The 20,328-nt window shown below is 60.7% G+C and overlaps 2 protein-coding genes across 3 annotated transcripts; one reads left to right on the plus strand and one right to left on the minus strand.

The window, feature by feature from the left end:
- Positions 1–496: 496 nt before the first annotated feature.
- On the plus strand, positions 497–9,003 carry EPOR (erythropoietin receptor; the record flags this gene model as incomplete). The annotated part of the gene is made up of 4 exons (XM_064701386.1): positions 497–650; positions 2,512–2,599; positions 3,916–4,003; positions 7,165–9,003. Coding segments are annotated over 4 exons (708 nt in total), but the record flags the coding sequence as incomplete, so codon positions are not given.
- Positions 9,004–12,050: 3,047 nt separating this feature from the next.
- On the minus strand, positions 12,051–15,549 carry SWSAP1 (SWIM-type zinc finger 7 associated protein 1). 2 transcript variants are annotated; one of them, XR_010438568.1, is made up of 3 exons: positions 13,913–15,549; positions 12,202–12,888; positions 12,051–12,162 (listed from the first exon to the last, which is right to left on the minus strand). XR_010438568.1 is itself a non-coding variant. In XM_064701385.1 (2 exons), exons 1-2 carry the CDS (start codon positions 14,153–14,155, stop codon positions 12,298–12,300), a joined length of 834 nt encoding a protein of 277 aa, XP_064557455.1. In that variant the 5' UTR covers positions 14,156–15,549; the 3' UTR covers positions 12,074–12,297. The 2 variants fall into 2 exon arrangements, 1 of the variants encoding a protein (XP_064557455.1); XM_064701385.1 differs by having other exon boundaries at positions 12,074–12,888.
- Between the last annotated feature and the right edge of the window lie 4,779 nt (positions 15,550–20,328).

Below are 20,328 nucleotides of genomic sequence, written 5' to 3' on the forward strand. Positions count from 1 at the left end.
TGGGGGTTTTGGGGTTATTTTTGAGGTTGTTTCGGGGTTATTTTCGGGTTATTTTCGGGGTTATTTTGGGGATTTTTATGGGGTTTTTTTGGGGTTTTTGGTGTCCCCAGGTGGGGGTCCCGGCGGGCCGGCGCGAGCAGGGGGTCGGGGGGCTCAGCCCCAGCACCCCGAACTCGGGGTTATTTTGGGGTTATTTTGGGGTTATTTTTGGGGGGTTTTTGGGGTTATTTTGGGGTTATTTTGGGGTTATTTTGGGGTTATTTTGGGGGTTATTTTGGGGTTATTTTTGGGGTTATTTTCGGGGTTTTTGGTGTCCCCAGGTGGGGGTCCCCGCGGGCTGGCGCGAGCAGGGGGTCGGGGGGCTCAGCCCCAGCACCCCGAACTCTGGGTTATTTTTGGGGTTATTTTGGGGTTATTTTTGGGGTATTTTCGGGTTATTTTCGGGGTTATTTTGGGGATTTTAATGGGGTTTTTACGGGGTTTTTGGGTTCCCCAGGTGGGGGTCCCGGCGGGCCGGCGCGAGCAGGGGGTCGGGGGGCTCAGCCCCAGCACCCCCTACTCCGTCCGGGCCCGCGCCCGCCCCGACGGGCTCAGCTACGGCGGCTTCTGGAGCCCCTGGTCCGCCCCGGCCAGCGCCACCACCGGCCCCGGTGAGCGACGGACACCGGGACAGAGGGGACAGCGGGGACAATGGGGACAGCGGGGACAATGGGGACAGTGGGGGGACAATGGGGACAATGAGGGGAAAGTGAGGGGACAGTGGGGGGGGACAGTGGGGACAGCGGGGACAGCGGGGACAGTGGGGACAGCGGGGACAGTGAGGGGACACAGAGGGACAGCGGGGACAGCGGGGACAATGGGGACAGTGAGGGGGGGACAATGGGGGGACAATGGGGGGGGACAATGGGGACAGTGAGGGGACAGCGGGGACAGCGGGGGGACAATGGGGGGGACAGCGGGGACAATGGGGGGGACAATGAGGGACAATGGGGGGACAATGGGGACAGTGAGGGGACGCGGAGGGGGGACAGTGAGGGGACACGGAGGGGACAGCGGGGACAATGGGGGGACAATGGGGACAGTGAGGGGACAGTGAGGGGTCAGGGAGGGGACAGCGGGGGGACAATGGGGACAGTGAGGGGACAGGGGGACAATGGGGACAGTGAGGGGACAATGAGGGGACAATGGGGGGGGACAATGGGGGGACAGTGAGGGATGGGGGGATTTGGAGACATTGAGTGGACAGGGGGACTTGGGGACACTGAGGGGACAATGGGGGGACACAGGGATGGCGGGATTTGGGGACATTGAGGGGACAGGGGACATTGAGGGACAATGTGGGGACAATGGGGGGACAATGAGGGGACAGTGAGGGACACGGAGGGGACAGCGGGGACAATGGGGGACAATGGGGACATTGAGGGGACAGGGGGACTTGGGGACATTGAGGGGACACGGAGGGGACACTGGGGGGACAGTGGGGGGGACAACGGGGACAATGGGGGACAATGGGGGACACGGAGGGGACAGTGGGGGGACAATGAGGGGACAATGGGGACAATGGGGGGACAGTGGGGGGACAATGGGGACACTGAGGGGACAGCGGGGACAATGGGGGGGCAGTGAGGGATGGGGGATTTGGAGACATTGAGTGAACAGGGGGACTTGGGGACACTGAGGGGACAATGGGGGACACAGGGATGGCGGATTTGGGACACTGAGGGGACAATGTGGGGACACTGAGGGGACAATGTGGGGACAATGGGGACAATGGGGGGGACAATGGGGGGGACAATGGGGGGACACAGGGATGGCGGGATTTGGAGACATCGAGGGGACGGGGACACTGAGGGGACAATGTGGGGACATTGAGGGGACGGGGGGAGGGGGGACAGTGAGGGGATGGGGGACACTGAGGGGACACTGAGGGGTTTGGGGACATTGAGAGGGCACAGGGAAGGGGGTGACACTGGGGACACTGAGGGGACACTGAGGGGTTGGGGACACTGAGGGGCTTGGGGACACTGAGGGGACACAGGGGGATTTGGGGACATTGAGGGAAGCAGGACTTGGGGACATTGAGGGGACCCTGAGGGGACACGGGGACAATGAGGGACTTGGGGACATTGAGGGGAAAGGGAAGGATGGGGCCACTTGGGGACATTGAGGGGACAGCGAGGAGACACTGAGGGGACACAGGGACACTGAGGGGACACAGGGGACACTGAGGGGACAGCAGGATTTGGGGACACTGAGTGGACTGAGGGGACCCAGGGGACACTTGAGGGACATGGGGACACACGGAGGGGACACAGGGACATGGGGAGGACTTGGGGACACACAGGGACAACAGGAGGGACTGGGATGGACTGGGATGGACTGGGAGGGACTGGGCGGGACTGGAGGGACTGGGATGGACTGGGAGGGACCGGGGGGCACTGGGGGGCACTGGGGGTGTCCCTGAGCCGGTGTCCCCCCCGTGTCCCCCCCGTGTCCCCCCCGTGTCCCCAGAGCTGGACGCGGTGACCCTGGGGCTCTCCTGTCTGCTGGTGCTGCTGCTGCTGGGACTGGGAGCGCTGGGACTGCTGGGACACCGCCGGTACTGGGGATACTGGGAGGGACTGGGAGGGACTGGGAGGGACTGGGATATACTGGGATATACTGGGAGCGCTGGGACTGCTGGGACACCGCCGGTACTGGGATATACTGGGAGGGACTGGGAGGGACTGGGAGGGACTGGGATATACTGGGAGCGCTGGGACTGCTGGGACACCGCCGGTACTGGGGGAACTGGGAGGGACTGGGATATACTGGGAGGGACTGGGATATACTGGGATATACTGGGAGGGACTGGGATATACTGGGAAGGGGACTGGGAGGGACTGGGACTGCTAGGACACCGCCGGTACTGGGGGAACTGGGACATACTGGGAGGGACTGGGATATACTGGGATATACTGGGAGAGACTGGGAGAGACTGGGAGGGACTGGGAGGGACTGGGAATGGGACTGGGAGGGATACTGGGAATGGAACTGGGATATACTGGGAGGGACTGGGAGCACGGGGACACCACTGGTACTGGGCATACTGGGATGGACTGGGAGGGGATTTTGGGGGTCTCTCTGGGGTTTTGGGGTGCCCTATAGAGTTTTGGGGTCCCCCAGGACGCTCCGGGCCAAGCTGTGGATGGGAGCACGGGGGATTGGGGGTCTCTGTAGAATTTTGGGGATTCTGTAGGATTTTGGGGTGCTCTATGAGGTTTGGGGTCTCTGTGGGGTTTGGGGGTCTCTCTGGGGTTTTGGGGTGCCCTATAGGATTTTGGGGGTCTCTATGGGTTTTGGGGTCTCTCTGGGGTTTTGGGGTCTCTCTGGGGTTTTGGGGTGCCCTATAGGATTTTGGGGTGCTCTGTGGGGTTTTGGGGTCTCTGTGGGGTTTTGGGGTGCCCTATAGGATTTTGGGGGTCTCTCTGGGGTTTTGGGGCTCTCCATGGGGTTTTGGGGTGCCCTATAGGATTTTGGGGGTCTCTCTGGGGTTTTGGGGTGCCCTATAGGATTTTGGGGTGCCCTGTGGGGTTTTGGGGTCTCTCTGGGGTTTTGGGGTGCCCTATGTGATTTTGGGGTCCCCCAGGACGCTCCGGGCCAAGCTGTGGATGGGAGCAGGGGGGATTTGGGGTCTCTGTAGGATTTTGGGGTCCCTGTAGGATTTTGGGGTGCTCTGTGGGGTTTTGGGCTCTCTCTGGGGTTTTGGGGTGCCCTATAGGATTTTGGGGTGCCCTATAGGATTTTGGGGTGCTCTGTGGGATTTTGGGGTGCTCTCTGGGGTTTTGGGGTGCCCTATAGGATTTTGGGGTGCTCTATGAGGTTTGGGGTCTCTCTGGGGTTTTGGGGTGCCCTATAGATTTTGGGGTCCCCCAGGACGCTCCGGGCCAAGCTGTGGCCGCCGGTGCCGGGCCCCGAGCGCGAGTTCGAGGGGCTCTTCAGCAACTACGGCGGCAACTTCCAGGTGAGATTTGGGGTCAGTTTGGGGGTTTTGGGGGTTTTTGGGGTTTTTGTGGTTTGGGGTTTTTGGGGTTTGGGGTTTTTGGGGGTTTGGGTTTTGGGGTTTGGGGTTTTTGGGATTTTTGGGGTTTGGGGGTTTTGGAATTGGGGTTTTTGGGGTTTTGGAATTGGGGTTTTTGGGGGGATTTGGGGTTTGGGGTTTTCATGGGGGTTTGGGGTTTTTGGGATTGCGGGTTTGAGGTTTGGAGAGTTTGGGTTTTGAGTTTTTGGGGTTTGGGGGTTTTGGAATTGGGGTTTTTGGGTTTGGGTTTTGGGTCTTTGTGGGGGTTGGGTTTTTGAGGGAATTTGGGGTTTTTGGGGTTTGGGGGTTTTGGGGTTTTTGTGGGAGGTTTGGGGTTTGGGGATTGCGGGTTTGAGGTTTGGAGAGTTTGGGTTTTGAGTTTTTGGGTTTGGGGATTTTGGAATTGGGGGTTTTGGAATTGGGGTTTTTGGGTTTTGGAATTGGGGTTTTTGGGGGATTTGTGGTTTGGGGTTTTTGGGGTTTTTGTGGGGGGTTTGGGGTTTTTGGGGTTTGGGGATTCCGGGTTTGAGGTTTGGAGAGTTTGGGTTTTGAGTTTTTGGGGTTTGGGGATTTTTGGGGATTTGGGTTGGGGGTTTTGGAATTGGGGGTTTTTGGGTTTTGGAATTGGGGTTTTTGGGGGATTTGGGGTTTGAGGTTTTTGGGGTTTGGGGTTTTTGGGTTTTCGTGGGGGGTTTGGGGTTTTGGGGTTTGAGGATTGCAGGTTTGAGTTTGGAGTTTTGGGTTTTGAGTTTTTGGGTTTGGGGATTTGGGGTTTGGGGTTTTGGAATTGGGGGTTTTTGGGGTTTTGGAATTGGGGTTTTGGGGATTTGGGGTTTGAGGTTTTTGGGGTTTGGGGTTTTTGGAGTTTTCGTGGGGGTTTGGGTTTTTGGGGTTTGGGGATTGGGGTTTGAGGTTTGGAGTGTTTGGGATTTGAGTTTTTGGGGTTTGGGATTTTGGGGTTTGGGATTTGGGGTTTTGGGATTTGGGGGTTTGGGATTTGGGGTTTTGGAATTGGGGTTTTTGGGATTTTGGAATGGGTTTTGGGGGGGATTTGGGTTTGAGTTTTGGGGTTTGGGGATTTTTGGGTTTGGGGTTTGGAATTGGGGTTTTTGCGGGGTTTGTGGTTTGTGTGTTTGGGGTTTTGGGGTTTTCGTGGGGGGTTTGGGGTTTTTGGGGTTTGGGGATTGCGGGTTTGAGGTTTGGAGTGTTTGGGTTTTGAGTTTTTGGGGTTTGGGGATTTTTGGGGTTTGGGGGTTTTGGAATTGGGGGTTTTTGGGGTTTTGGAATTGGGGTTTTTGGGGGGATTTGGGGTTTGGGGTTTTTGTGGTTTTGGGGTTTTTGGGTTTTGTGGGGGGGGTTTGGGGTTTTTGGGGTTTGGGGATTGCGGGTTTGAGGTTTGGAGAGTTTGGGTTTTGAGTTTTTGGGGTTTGGGGATTTTTGGGGTTTGGGAATTTGGGGTTTGGGATTTGGGGGTTTTGGAATTGGGGTTTTTGGGGTTTGGGGTTTGGGGTTTTTCGGGTTTGGGGTTTTGGGGTCTTTGTGGGGGGGTTGGGTTTTTGAGGGAATTTGGGTTTTTGGGGGGATTTGGGGTTTTTGGGTTTGAAGTTTTGGGGTCTTTGTGGGGCGTTGGGGTTTTGGGGGTTTGGGGGTTTTGGGGTTTTTGGGGTTCGAAGTTTGGGGGTTTTGGGGTTTTTGTTTTTTGGGGTTTTTGTGGTTTGGGGTTTTGGGGATTTTTTAGAGTTTTGGGGTTTCAGGGTTTTGGAGTTTTTTGGGGGGGTTTGTGGGATTTTTGTGGGGTTTTGACGTTTGGGAATTTGGGGTTGGGGGGTTTTTGGGATTTGGGGGTTTTGGAGTTTTTGGGGGAAGTTGGGGTTTTTGGGGTTTGGGGGTTTTGGGGTTTTTGGGTTTGGAGTTTTTGGGGGTTTGGACTTTGGGGTTTTGGGTTCTTTATAGGGGGTTTGGGTGTTTTTTTGTACTCGTGGGATATTTTAGGGGATATTTTGGGAATCATTAAGGGATATTTTAGGGATATTTATGGATTTTTTAATATTTTGGGGATATTTTGGGTGATTTTAGGGGATTTTTTGGGATATTTTGTGGATATTTTGGGGTATATTTTGGGGATATTTTGGGTATATTTAGGAGATATTTTGGTGACACTTTTGGATGATTTTCGGGGATATTTTGGGGATATTTTGTGGATATTTAAGGGATATTTAGGGGATATTTATGGAATGTTTGGGATATTTAGGGGATATTTTTGGGATATTTAGGGGATATTTTTGGGATATTTAGGGATATTTCTGGAGTATTTTAGGGATACTTTGGGGATATTTTACAGGATATTTTACAGGATATTTAGGGGATGTTTTGGGGATATTTTGTGGGTATTTAAGGAATATTTTGGGGATATTTTGGGGCTATTTTTTGGGATCTTTAGGTAGCATTTTTGGAGATATTTTTGGAGATATTTTCAGTCTATTCAGGGGATACTTTGGTGATATTTTACAGGATATTTGGGGGGATATTTAGGGGATAATTTGGGGACATTTTGGATGATTTAAGGGGATATTTGGTGGATATTTAGTGGATATTTTTGGGTATATTTAGGGGATATTTTGGATGATTTTGGGGGATCTTTTTGGTATATTTTGTGGATATTTAAGGGATATTTTGGGGATATTTAGGGGACATTTAGGGGATATTTTTGGGACATTTAGGGGATATTTAGGGCGATATTTATGGATATTTGGGGGATATTTTGGGGCTATTTTACAGGATATTTACGGGATATTTACGGGATATTTTGGGTGATTTTAGGGGATGTTTTAGGGGATGTTTTAGGGGATATTTGGGGGATATTTTTTTTATATTTTTGGGATATTTTGTGGATATTTCGGGCGATATTAATGGATATTTTGGGGATATTTCTGAAGTATGTTAGGGATACTTTCGGGATATTTTTGGGCTATTTTGGGGCTATTTTACAGGATATTTACAGGATATTTAGGGGATATTTTGGTGGACATTTATGGATATTTTTGGGGTATTTTGGGCTGTTTTCGGGGCTCTCTAACCCCATTTTCCCCCTCCTTCCCCCCCAGCTGTGGCTGTGCCAGGGCCCGGGCTCCCCCTGCGCCCCCCCCTGCGCCCCCCCCCCCCCCCCGGAGCTCGAGGACGCGGTGGAGGAGGTGGGGGGGGGAGGGGCGGCTCAGGGAGGGGGCGGGGCCTCGGAGGCTCCTCCCCCCTCTCCGGCCCCGCCCCCTCCGTGCTCCGAGACCCCTCCCCAGGGCCCCGCCCCCGCCTCAGGCCCCTCCCCCTCACCCAGTTTCGAGTACACGCTGTTCGACCCCGGCTCCGCCCTGCTCTGCCCCTCCCCCCGCCAGCCCGGCCCCGCCCCCTACGCCAACCTGGCCCCGCCCACCAAGGGGGCGGAGCAGAAATGGGCGGGGCACGCCCCGCATTACGTCATCTGCTCCTGAGGAGGGCGGGTGACGTCACGGCGACTATGACGTCATCATCGTGGAAGGACCGTGTCGCTGCGATGACGTCACGTTGTATGAGATGACATCATATGGAAATTATGGGCGACGTCATCAAGCAAGGAATTTTCGGGATGACGTCACAGGCGGCCATGGTGACGCGGCTCTGTGATGTCACACGCGGAAGGGACAATGACATCACGATGCAGGGGGCAGGATGCGGTGATGTCATCGCAGAGGGGACATGTCTCAGTGACGTCACACAGGAGAACAGTGACGTAATCACATGGGGACAAGTTGCAGCAACATCACACCCAGGAACAATGACGTCATCAAGGAGGGACACATTGCAGTGACATCACACGGCAAGGACAGATGATGTCACGACACGGGGGATGCAAACACGGTGACGTCAAGCAGGAGAACAATGACGTCATCACAAAGGGGACGCCTTGCAGTGACGTCACACTCTGGAACGATGACGTCATCATTGGGAGAGCGCATTGCACTGACATCATACGAAAGGGGCGGATTACGTCACAATGGAGGGGTCGCAACATGGTGACATCATACGGGAAGACCAGTGACGTCATAGCATCACAGCGATGTTGCACGCCGGAACTATGACGTCATGAAGGAGGGGACACGTCACAGTGATGTCACATGGAAGGGGCTGATGATGTCACAATTGATGAGGACTTGCAAGAATGACGTCACAGTGACATCACACATGAGAACAGTGATGTCATCGTAAAGGGGATGCATTGCAGTGATGTCACACTCCATAACAATGACGTCACCATTGGGTCCAACACATCATGGTGACATCACATGGACTGGACAGATGGCGTCACCATGGAGGGGCACATGGCGATGACGTCACATGGGGGGGCACAGTGACATCATCACACAAGGGGGACACGGAGCAGACACGTGACATGGTGACGTCATCGCAGAGGGGACACGTGACACAATGATGTCACACGGGGGTCAGTGACATCACCGCAGAGGGACACGTGATACGATGACGTCATCACAGACGGACACGTGACACCATGGCCTCACACAGGGGCGTGGCGTCATCACACGTGACACGATGACGTCACGCAGGGGTGTGGTGACATCACACTCGATATGGTGACGTCACACATGGGCGCAGTGACATCACACGTGACACAATGACGTCACACAGGGTGTAATGACGTCACGGCAGAGGGATGGGGAGGGCGCACGGAATCGGGGCTGGTTTGGGGTTTTTAATGATTTTGTACAATAAAGGCGACCCTGGGAACCAGCACGGCCAAACTGGGAGGGACTGGGTGATACTGGGGGGTAACTGGGAGGGACTGGGAAATACTGGGAGGGAGTGGGAGGAACAATGGGGACACTGGGGGGTAACTGGGATGATACTGGGGGATACTGGGAGGGACTGGGAGGAGCAATGGGGACACTGGGGGACACTGGGATGGTACTGGGATGATACTGGGAGGGACTGGGAGGAACAATAGGGATACTGGGGGACACTGGGATGGTACTGGGGGATACTGGGAGGGACTGGGAGGAGGAATGGGGACACTGGGGGGTAACTGGGATGGTACTGGTGGATACTGGGAGGGACTGGGGACACTGGGGTGGCACTGGCAGGGACTGGGATGGTACTGGTGGATACTGGGAGGGACTGGGAGCGGGAATGGGAGGAGCAAGGGGGACAGTGGGAGGGAACTGAGGAGAACTGGGATTATACTGGGATGTTACTGGTGGATACTGGGAGAGACTGGGAGGGATATTGGGGACACTGGGGGGTAACTGGGATGATACTGGGGGATACTGGGAGGGTCTGGGGACACTGGGAGGGACTGGGAGGGGCATTGGGGGCACTGAGGGGTAACTGGGAAGGCACTGGGAGCACTGGGAGTTAACTGGGAGGGAACTGGGGACTGGGAGGGGTATTGGGGGACACTGGGAGACACTGGGATGGTACTGGGGGATACTGGGAGGGGTATTGGGGGCACTGGGGGGTAACTGGGATGGTACTGGGGGGTAACTGGGAGGGACTGGGGACACTGGGAGGGACTGGGGGGATACTGGGAGGGACTGGGAGGGACAATGGGGACACTGGGGGGTAACTGGGAGGAGGAATGGGGGGCACTGGGGTGATACTGGGAGGGACTGGGTGATACTGGGGGGTAACTGGGATTATACTGGGATGGTACTGGGGGACACTGGGAGGGACTGGGAGGGAACTGGGAGACACTGGGGTGGTACTGGGGCATACTGGGAGGGACTGGGGGACACTCTGGGGGTAACTAGGGACACTGGGACGGGACCTGGGGACACTGGGGGTGGCACTGGGAGTACCGGGAGGGACTGGGACAGGAGCTGGGGACACTCTGGGGACATTTTGGGGACATTTTGGGGATATTGGGGGTAACTGGGAGCACTGGGATGGGAGCCTGGGAACACTCTGGGGACACTGGGACAGGACCTGGGGACATTTTGTGACGCTTTGGGGACATTGGGACAGGCCCTGGGGACACTGGGAGCACTGGGACAGGCCCTGGGGACATTTGGTGACAATTTGGGGACACTGGGACAGGCCCTGGGGACATTTTGGGGACATTGGGGCCCTGCAGGGGTGGCCCATGCCATTGGGACAGGCCCTGGGGACATTTGGTGACAATTTGGGGACATTGGGGCCCTGCAGGGGTGGCCCAGGTCACTGGGACAGGCCCTGGGGACATTTTGTGACAATTTGGGGACACTGGGACAGGCCCTGGGGACATTGGGAGCACTGGGACAGGCCCTGGGGACATTTGGTGACACTTTGGGGACATTGGGGCCCTGCTGGGCAGGGCAGGGTGGGGGAGGGGCTGATAAGGCTTATCAGGAACCCCCAGCTGGGACAGGGTGGGGACACCTGGCACCGTGTCACCACTGTCACCAATGTCACCAGTGTGTCCCCAGGGACAGGGACAGAAGGACAGGGGACAGGGACAGGGAGGGGACACCTGGCACCGTGTCACCAATGTCACCAATATGTCACCAATGTCACCAGTGTGTCCCCAGGGACAGGGACAGGGACAGAAGGACAGGGGACAGCGTGGGGACACCTGGCACCATGTCACCAATGTCACCAATATGTCACCAATGTCACCAGTGTGTCCCCAGGGCCTGGCAGGTACAGGGACAAGGACAAGGACACCTGGCACCGTGTCACCAATGTCACCAGTGTGTCACCAATGTCACCAGTGTGTCCCCAGGGCCTGGCAGGGGACAGGGACAGGGACAAGGAGGGGACAGGGACACCTGGCACTGTGTCACCAGTGTGTCACATCTGTGTCACCAATGTCACCAGTGTCACCTCCCTGTCACTGCCCTTGTCCCCAGGACCCTGTGGGGGACAGAGACAGAGGGACAGGGACAGAGGGACAGGGGACAGTGACAGGGATGGGGACAGGACAGAGACACCTGGCACTGTGTCACCACTGTGTCACCTCCTGTCACCTCTGTGTCACCAGGCTGTGTCCCCAGGGCCTGGCAGGGGACAGGGACAGGACAGGGAGGGGACATTGAGCTCGTGCCACCCGTCAGGTCCTTGTCACCAGTGACGGGGAGGTGACATCAGGAGGCCACCAGTGACAGGGACTCGGTGTCCCCTCCCTGTCACCTCCCTGTCACTGGGGACAGGGAGGGGACACTGAGGCCGTGCCACCCGTCAGGTCCTTGTCACCAGTGACGGGGAGGTGACATCAGTACGTGTCACCAGTGACAGGGAGGGGACATTGGGACTGTGTCACCAATGATGGGGGGGTGACATCACCAGTGACAGGGAGGGGACACTGAGCCCATGTCACCGGTGGGGGGATGACATTGAGTCCGTGTCACCCCTGGTGTCACCCCATTGTCACCAATGGGGGGGTGACATCGTGTCCTTGTCACCAATGGGGGGGTGACATCGAGTCTCTGTCACCGATGCAGGGGGAGTGACATCGGGTCTGTGTCACCAGTGGGGGTGGCCGTGTCACCCATGGGGTCCGTGTCACCAATGGAGGGGTGACATCGAGTCTCTGTCACCGATGCAGGGGGAGTGACATCGGGTCTGTGTCACCAGTGGGGGTGGCCGTGTCACCCATGGGGTCCGTGTCACCAATGGACGGGTGACATCGAGTCCTTGTCACCAGTGGGAGGTGACACTGAGTCTGTGTCACCAGTGGGGGTGGCCGTGTCACCCATGGGGTCCGTGTCACCAATGGACGGGTGACATCGAGTCCTTGTCACCGATGGAGGGGGTGACATCGGGTCCGTGTCACCCATGGGGTCCTTGTCACCAATGGAGGGGTGGCATTGCATCCTTGTCACCAGGGTGATGACATTGGGTCCATGTCACTTCTGGTGTCCTTGTCACCAATGGAGGGGTGACATTGAGTCTGTGTCACTGATGCAGGGGGTGACATTGGGTCCGTGTCACCCATGGGGTCCTTGTCACCAATGGAGGGGTGACATCACGTCGTTGCCACCAGCAGAGGGGGTGACATCGGGTCTGTGTCACCCCTAGGGTGGCCGTGTCACCAATGGGGGGTGACATTGCGTCCTTGTCACTGGCAGAGGGGGTGACATTGGGTCCGTGTCACCTTGTCACCAATGGGGGGGTGACATCAGGTCCGTGTCACCTTGTCACCAATGGAAAGGTGACATTGAGTCTCTATCACAGGTGGGGTGGTGACACTGAGTCCGTGTCCCTCTGAGGTGGCCGTGTCACATCCACTCCTCCTCCTCGCTGCCACTGTCCCCATCGTTGTCCCCATCACTGTCCCCATCGTTGTCCCCAGGGCTGTCCCAATCGCTGTCACCCTCTCCGTCCCCATCGCTGTCCCCACCGCTGTCGCTGTCACCGTCCCCGCTGTCCCCAAGGCGCAGCCGCCACCTCCGCGTGGCGCTCCCGGGGCACCGCAGCGTCACCCGCACGTGGCGGTGCCGTCTGTCGCTGTCCCCTGCCGTGTCCCCCGCGCTGTCCGGCCTCAGGTGACACCGCGCGGGGAAGAACCTGAGCAGCGCCCCCAGCACGCGCGGCCCGGGCGGCGGCAGCCGCAGCGCCGCCACCACCTGCGCGGGGACACCGCGGGGACATTGGGGACACCGGCGGGGGGCGCGCGCCAGCTCCAGCAGCAGCGCCGCCAGCCGCGAGGGGACGGCCGGGGACAGCGAGGGGACAGCCGGGGACGGGCACAGGTAGCGCTCCAGCCCGTCCAGCAGCAGCAGGGAGGGAGGAGGGGACGGGGACAGCGACAGCGACAGCAGCTCGCGACACAGCGACAGCCGAGAGCGGGGGTAGCGCAGCTGCAGGCGCTGCCGGGGGGACGGACGGACGGACGGACGGATGGACGGGGGGACAGGGAGGGACAAACAGGACAAGGGGGAGGGGGGGATAAGGAGGACAGAGGGGCAGGGGGACAATGGGGACAGAGGGACAAGAGGACAGGGGGACAGATGGACAGGGGGAGAGAGGGACAGAGGGACAGGGGGACAGGGGAGAGGGGGACAGACGGACAGATGTACAGAGGGGATAAGAGAGACGGAGGGACAGAGGGACGGAGGGACAGGGGACAGGGAGAAGGATGGACAGAGGGGATAAGGGAGACGGAGGGACAGAGGGACAGAGGGACAGAATGACAGGGGGACAGAGACATGGGGACACAGGGGACAGAGGGATGGGGGACAAGAGGACAGGGGGACAGAGGGACAGGGGACAGAGGGACAAGAGGACAGGGGGATAGAGGGACAGAGGGACGGGGACAGGGGGACAGAGACAGAGGGGACACAGGATAGAGGGACAGGGGACAATGGGGATAAAGGAGATGGAGGGACAGAGGGACAGGGGGACAGGGGACAGAGGCACAGAAGGACAGAGGGACAGGGGGACAGAGGGACAAAAGTCAGACCGGACCCCAAATCGTTTCACGTCCCCACCACGAACGGCCGGCCCCAAACCCCGCCCACATGCACAGCCCCGCCCAAAAGAGCGACAAAGCCACGCCCCCCAACAGACCACGCCCTCTGAGCATGACCACACCTATATCTGATTATATTTACTTAAAGCCACGCCTACATCGACATGGTCACGCCTCCATAGAAAGCCACGCCCCTCATCAAGCCCCGCCCCTCCCGGTAAGCTCCGCCCCCTTCAGCAAACAACACCTCTCCTCGCGGCCCCTCAGCAAGCCCCGCCCCTCCCGTAAAGCCACGCCTCCCTCTCAGCAAACCCCGCCTTTCCCTCGCGGCCCCTCAGCAAGCCCCGCCCCTCCCGGCCATCCGCACCTCCTCCTCAGCAATCCCCGCCCGGTTCCCGTCCCCGTTTCCGGTCCCCGCTCACCTGCAGCGCCCTCGGGTCGGTGCCGGGCCCGCCGGGCCCTCCCGGGAGCCGCGGGACGGCGCTGGGCGCCAGGAACAGCGCTCGGGGCCCGTCGGCGCCGCCCGCCAGCGCCGTCCGCAGCAGCAGCGAGGTGCGGCCCGAGCCCGCCGGGCCCAGCACCAGCACCGGCAGCGGCGGCAGCGCCGCCTCCGAGCCTCGCCCCGGCGCCGCCGGGCCCAGCGCCCGCTCCAGCGCCGCCGCCATGCCCAGCAGCGGGACGGCCGCCGCCGCACAGCGCAGCCAATCAGCTGCGCGCCCCGGCAGCGCTCAGCCAATCACAGCGCGGCTCATCGCGGCTCGGCCAATCAGGGCGGCGCTGCCCTCAGAGGTGGTCCCGCCCACAGCAGCGGGCGCGAGTGTGTCGGCCAATCGGAGCAGAGCTCCCCTCAGCGCAGTTCCCGCCGCGGCGGCTCAGCCAATCAGCGCGCTGTTTGCCCTCAGCGCCGTTCCCGCCCTCAGCCGGTGGGGGGCGTGGCCAGCGCTTAATGAGATGCGTGGTACCGCCCCCTTGTGGTAAAAGGTGGCGGGGCGAGCGCGGGGACACGCCCACCAAGGGTCGCAGTTGTCACATGGGGGGGGACCCCAAGGCGACAGCGGGGTCACCAAAGGTCATTTAGGGTCACACATGTCACATATGTCACACAAGCGTCCCCAAAGGTCACAGGAGGGTCACATGAGGGTCCCCAAAGGTCCCTGAAGGTCATTTAGGGTCACCCAAGCGTCCCCAAAGGTCACAGGAGGCTCACATGAGTGTCCCCAAAGGTCACACAACGGACCCCAAAGGTCAGAGGAAGGTCACACGCATCACCCTAGGTCACGGGAGAGTCACCAGAGTGTCCCCAAAGGCCACCCAAAGGTGCCACAAGTCCCTAAAAGGCACTTAAGGTCCTTAAAAGTGACACAGAGGTCCCCAAGGGCCACCCAAGTGTCCCCAAAGGTCACACAAAGGTCCCCAAAGGCCACCTGAGTGTCCCCAAGGGCCACCCAAAGTTCTCCCATGGATGCCCAAAGGCCACACAAAGGTCCCCAAGTCACATGTCCCCAAAGGTCACAGAAATGTCCCCAAAGGTCACACAAAGGCCACCTCAGTGTCCCCAAGTCACACAAGGGTCCCCAAAAGTCACACAGATGTCCCCAAGTCACCTGAGTGCCTCCAAGGGCCACCCACGGCTGTCCCGCAGGTCCCCAAAGGTCACACAAAGGTCCCCAAAGGCCACCACAGTGTCCCCAAGGGCCACCTGAGGCTCTGCCGACTCTTCCCGGGGCTCCCCGGGGTTCCCGAGTGACCCCAGGGGATTCCTGGGGGGTCCCAGGATGTGGGGGGGGGTCTCTTGGCGGGGGTCACTGGGATGGGGGGGGGGTCCCTGGGTGTCCCTAGGGAGGCGTTCCTAGTTGGGGAGGGGTCCCTGGGGGTCCTGGGGGGGTCCCGATGGGTCTCAGGGGGTCCCTGGGGTTCCCGGGTGTCCTCAAGGGGGGTTCTTGGGGGTCCCTGGGTGTCTCCTGTGGGGTCCCCGGGATGGGGGAGGTCCCTGGGTGTCCCTTGGGAGGGGTCCCTGGTAGGGGAGGGGTCCCTGGGTGTCCTGGGGGGGTCCCGATGGGTCTCAGGGGGTTCCCTGGGGGTCCCTGGGGCTCCCGAGTGTCCCGCGGGGATCCCTGGGGGGTCCTGGGGTCCCTGGGTGTCCCTTGGGGGGTCCCTAGTTGGGGAGGGGTCCCTGGGGGGGTCCCGGGGGGGTTTCAGAGGGTCCCTGGGGTTCCCGGGTGTCCCCAAGGGGGGTCCTTGGGGGTCCCTGGGTGTCTCTTGTGGGGTCCCCGGGATGGGGGGGGTCCCTGGGTGTCCCTTGGGAGGGGTCCCTGGTAGGGGAGGGGTCCCTGGGTGTCCTGGGGGGTCCCGATGGTCTCAGGGGGTCCCTGGGGTTCCCGGGTGTCCCCAAGGGGGGTCCTTGGGGGTCCCTGGGTGTCTCTTGTGGGGTCCCCGGGATGGGGGGGGGTCCCTGGGTGTCCCTTGGGAGGGGTCCCTGGTAGGGGAGGGGTCCCTGGGGGTCCTGGGGGGGTCCCGATGGGTCTCAGGGGTTCCCTGGGGGTCCCTGGGGCTCCCGAGTGTCCCGCGGGGATCCCTGGGGGGTCCTGGGGATCCCTGGGTGTCCCTTGGGAGGGGTCCCTAGTTGGGGAGGGTCCCTGGGGGGGTCCCGGGGGGGTTTCAGGGGGTCCCTGGGGTTCCCGGGTGTCCCCAAGGGGGGTCCTTGGGGATCCCTGGGTGTCTCTTGTGGGGTCCCCGGGATGGGGGGGGTCCCTGGGTGTCCCTTGGGAGGGGTCCCTGGTAGGGGAGGGGTCCCTGGGTGTCCTGGGGGGTCCCGATGGGTCTCAGGGGGTCCCTGGGGTTCCCGGGTGTCCCCAAGGGGGGTCCTTGGTGGTCCCTGGGTGTCTCTTGTGGGGTCCCCGGGATGGGGGGGGTCCCTGGGTGTCCCTTGGGAGGGGTCCCTGGTAGGGGAGGGGTCCCTGGGTGTCCTGGGGGGTCCCGATGGGTCTCAGGGGGTCCCTGGGGTTCCCGGGTGTCCCCAAGGGGGGTCCTTGGGGGTCCCTGGGTGTCTCTTGTGGGGTCCCCGGGATGGGGGGGGTCCCTGGGTGTCCCTTGGGAGGGGTCCCTGGTAGGGGAGGGGTCCCTGGGGGTCCTGGGGGGGTCCCGATGGGTCTCAGGGGGTTCCCTGGGGGTCCCTGGGGCTCCCGAGTGTCCCGCGGGGATCCCTGGGGGGTCCTGGGGGTCCCTGGGTGTCCCTTGGGAGGGGTCCCTAGTTGGGGAGGGGTCCCTGGGGGGGTCCCGGGGGGGTTTCAGAGGGTCCCTGGGGTTCCCGGGTGTCCCCAAGGGGGGTCCTTGGTGGTCCCTGGGTGTCTCTTGTGGGATCCCCGTGATGGGGGGGGTCCCTGGGTGTCCCTTGGGAGGGGTCCCTGGTAGGGGAGGGGTCCCTGGGTGTCCTGGGGGGGTCCCGATGGGTCTCAGGGGGTCCCTGGGGTTCCCGGGTGTCCCCAAGGGGGGTCCCTGGGGGTCCCTGGGTGTCCCTTGGGGGGTCCCCGGGATGGGGGGGGGTCCCTGGGTGTCCCTTGGGAGGGGTCCCTGGTAGGGGAGGGGTCCCTGGGGGTCCTGGGGGGGTCCCGATGGGTCTCAGGGGGTCCCTGGGGTCCCTGGGTATCCCTTGGGAGGGGTCCCTAGTTGGGGAGGGGTCCCTGGGTGTCCCTTAGGGGGTTCCCTGGGGGTCCCTGGGGCTCCCGAGTGTCCCCAGGGGATCCCTGGGGGGTTCAGGGGGTCCCTGGGTATCCCTTGGGAGGGGTCCCTAGTTGGGGAGGGGTCCCTGTGAGGGTCCCGGGGGGGTTTCAGGGGGTCCCTGGGGTTCCCGGGTGTCCCCAAGGGGGGTCTTTGGTGGTCCCTGGGTGTCTCTTGTGAGGTCCCCGGGATGGGGGGGTCCCTGGGTGTCCCTTAGGGGGTTCCCTGGGGGTCCCTGGGTGTCCCTTGGGAAGGGTCCTTAGTAGGGGAGGGGTCCCCGGGGCGGTCTCAGGGGGTCCCTGATTTGGGGAGGGGTCCCGGGGGTGTCTCAGGGGTCTCCCCGTGGTTCCCGGATGTCCCCAGGGGATCCTCGGGGGGTACCGGGGGGGATCCAGAGGGGTCCCAGGGGGATGGGGGTGTTTGGGAGGGGTCCCTGATTTGGGGAGGGGTCCTTGATTTGGGGAGGGGTCTCAGGGGTCTCCCCGCGGTTCCTGGGTGTCCCCGGGGGATCCTCGGGCCGTTCCCGAGTGTCCCCGAGTGTCCCCAGGGGATTCCCGGGGGTCCTGGGTGTGATTTGGGGATGGGGTCCCTGGTTTGGGGAGGGGTCCCGGGAAATCCCTGGGTATTATTTGGGGATGGGGTCCCTGATTTGGGGAAGGGTCCCAGGGGTGGTCCCTGGGTGTTATTTGGGAATGGGGTCCCTGGTTGGGGAGGGGTCCCTGGGTGTTATTTGGGGAGGGGTCCCTGATTTGGGGAGGGGTCCCCGGGGAATCCCTGGGTATTATTTGGGGATGGGGTCCCTGGTTTGGGGAGGGGTCCCTGATTTGGGGAGGGGTCCCTGATTTGGGGAGGGGTCCCCGATTTGGGGAGGGGTCCCCGATTTGGGGAGGGGTCCCCGATTTGGGGAGGGGTCCCGGGGGTCCCGAGGGCCGGGGCGTCCCCTCGGCTCCGCGTATTCTCCAGCAATAACAGCGCGGCCGGAGGGATCCGTGTTACGGCCGGGAATACCCGGGGCCGGGGGGGCCAGAACGGGACCCCGGAATTGGGGAGGGGTCCTCGGGAATTGGGGAGGGGTCCTGGGGGGTCCTGGGGGGTCCTCGGGAATTGGGGAGGGGTCCTGGGGGGTTCCGGGAATTGGGGAGGGGTCCTGGGGGATCCTGGAGGAGTCCTGGGAGGGCCAAACGGGGACCCCGGGAATTGGGGAGGGGTCCTGGGGGGTCCTGGGGCCGGGGGAGGGGACCCCAGGAATTGAGGATGGGGGTCCCGGGAATGGGGGGGGTCCCCGATTTGGGGGGACACAGGGGGGGGGTCCTGGGGATGGGGGAATCCCGGGAATTGGGGAGGGGGTCCTGGGGGGTCCTGGGGCAGAGGGGGCACAAACGTGGGGACCTCGGAATTGGGGATGGGGTCCTGGGGGGGGGGGTGTCCTGGGAATGGGGAGACCCCGCGAATTGGGGGTGAGGGGTCCTGGGGGGGGTCCTGGATGGGACGGGGGGCCCAAACCGGGGGACCCCGAGAATAATTGGGGAGGGGTCTTGAGGGGGTCCTGAGGCTGGGGGGGAGGCCAAACGGGGACCCCGGGAATGAATTGGGGGGAGGTCTCCAGGGGTCTGGGGGACCCTGGAATTTTGAGGGAGGGTCCCAGAATTGGGGGTCTCCCGGAATTGGGGGCGGGGTTCCAGCAGTGTCGGCCCCGCCCCTTTCAGCACCTCGGACAGCCCCCCTAAAATTCACGAAAATCCCCCCAAAATCCCCCCTGAAAATCCCCCCACAAAAAATCTCACAAAATCAGACCAAGATCCCCCAAAATTCGCCAAAAATCCCCCCAAAAAATCCCCCCAAAATCTCACCAAGATCCCCCCAAATCTTCCACAAAATCCCCCCAAATCCACCCCCAAATTCACCAAAATCCCCTCAAATCTCCCCAAAAATCCTTCAAGATCCCCCCAAATTTACCAAAATCCCCGTAAAATCTCCAAAAATCTCCCCAAAATCCCAAAAAATCCCCCCAAAATCTCACCAAGATCCCCCAAAATTCAAGAAAAATCCTCCCAAATCCCCCCAAAATCTCCCCAAATCTCCCCAAATATCCCCCAAATCCTCCCCAAAATTCACCAAAATGCCCCAAAATTTGTCAAAACCGCCCCGAAATCCCCGAATCCCCCCAAACCCCCCCGGGCCCCCCCACTCACCCTCGGCCGCCGGAGCCGCGCCCGCCCCGCCGCAGTCCGAGGGGGCGGGGCCTGACGTGGCCACGCCCACAAAGCCTAGTCCCCCTTACAAGCCACGCCCCCTCCGTTTCGGCACAGCCGCAGTCCGAAGGGGGCGGGGTCTGACCTGACCACGCCCACAAAAGACCATCCCCCATACAAGCCACGCCCCTCTATGGCTTTGCGGCCGGAGTACAAGAGGGCGTGGTCTGAGGTGACCACGCCCACAAATAACATCTCCCCTCGCAAACCACGCCCATTTTGTGTTTGCGCCGCCGTAGTTGAGGGGGCGTGGCCTGACGTGACCACGCCTACAACGTCTTCCCCGTCACAAACCACGCCCCCTTCAGTGTCAATCTATCAGTCGGAGGGGGAGTGGTCTGCATTGACCACGCCCATTAAAGCGCAGCCCCCTAAAGCCCCGCCCACCACATCGTCAAGGGAGGCGGGGCTTAAATTAGGCCACGCCTTCTCCCGGTCCCACCCCACAGTAGGCGTGGTTTGTTGGGCACGGCATTTTCCGGTTGTTTGAAACCACGCCCTTTTCCGGCCACGCCCACTCCCAGCCCTCTCCTATTGGCTGCTTGCGGGAAAGTGAGGCTTGGCCACGCCCCTTTCTATAGGTGGGAAAGACCCCCCAATCCCCCATAGACCCCCCCAGCCCCTATAGAAACCCCATAGAAACCCCATAGAGACCCCATAGACCCCTATGGAATCCCCCATAGATCCCCTATAGAAACCCCTATTGAGACCCCCATGGACCCCCCATAGAGACCCCATAGACCCCTACAGAGACCCCCCATAGAGCCCCCAGACCCCTATAGAGACCCCCATAGACACCCCAGACCCCTATAAAAACCCCATAGAACCCCCCAGAGAAACCCCCAGCCCCCACAGACCCCTATAGAGAC

The sequence above is a fragment of the Zonotrichia leucophrys genome, unplaced genomic scaffold (assembly GCF_028769735.1).
Source record: "Zonotrichia leucophrys gambelii isolate GWCS_2022_RI unplaced genomic scaffold, RI_Zleu_2.0 Scaffold_571_32338, whole genome shotgun sequence".
In the NCBI taxonomy this organism is placed as follows: Eukaryota; Metazoa; Chordata; class Aves; order Passeriformes; family Passerellidae; genus Zonotrichia; species Zonotrichia leucophrys.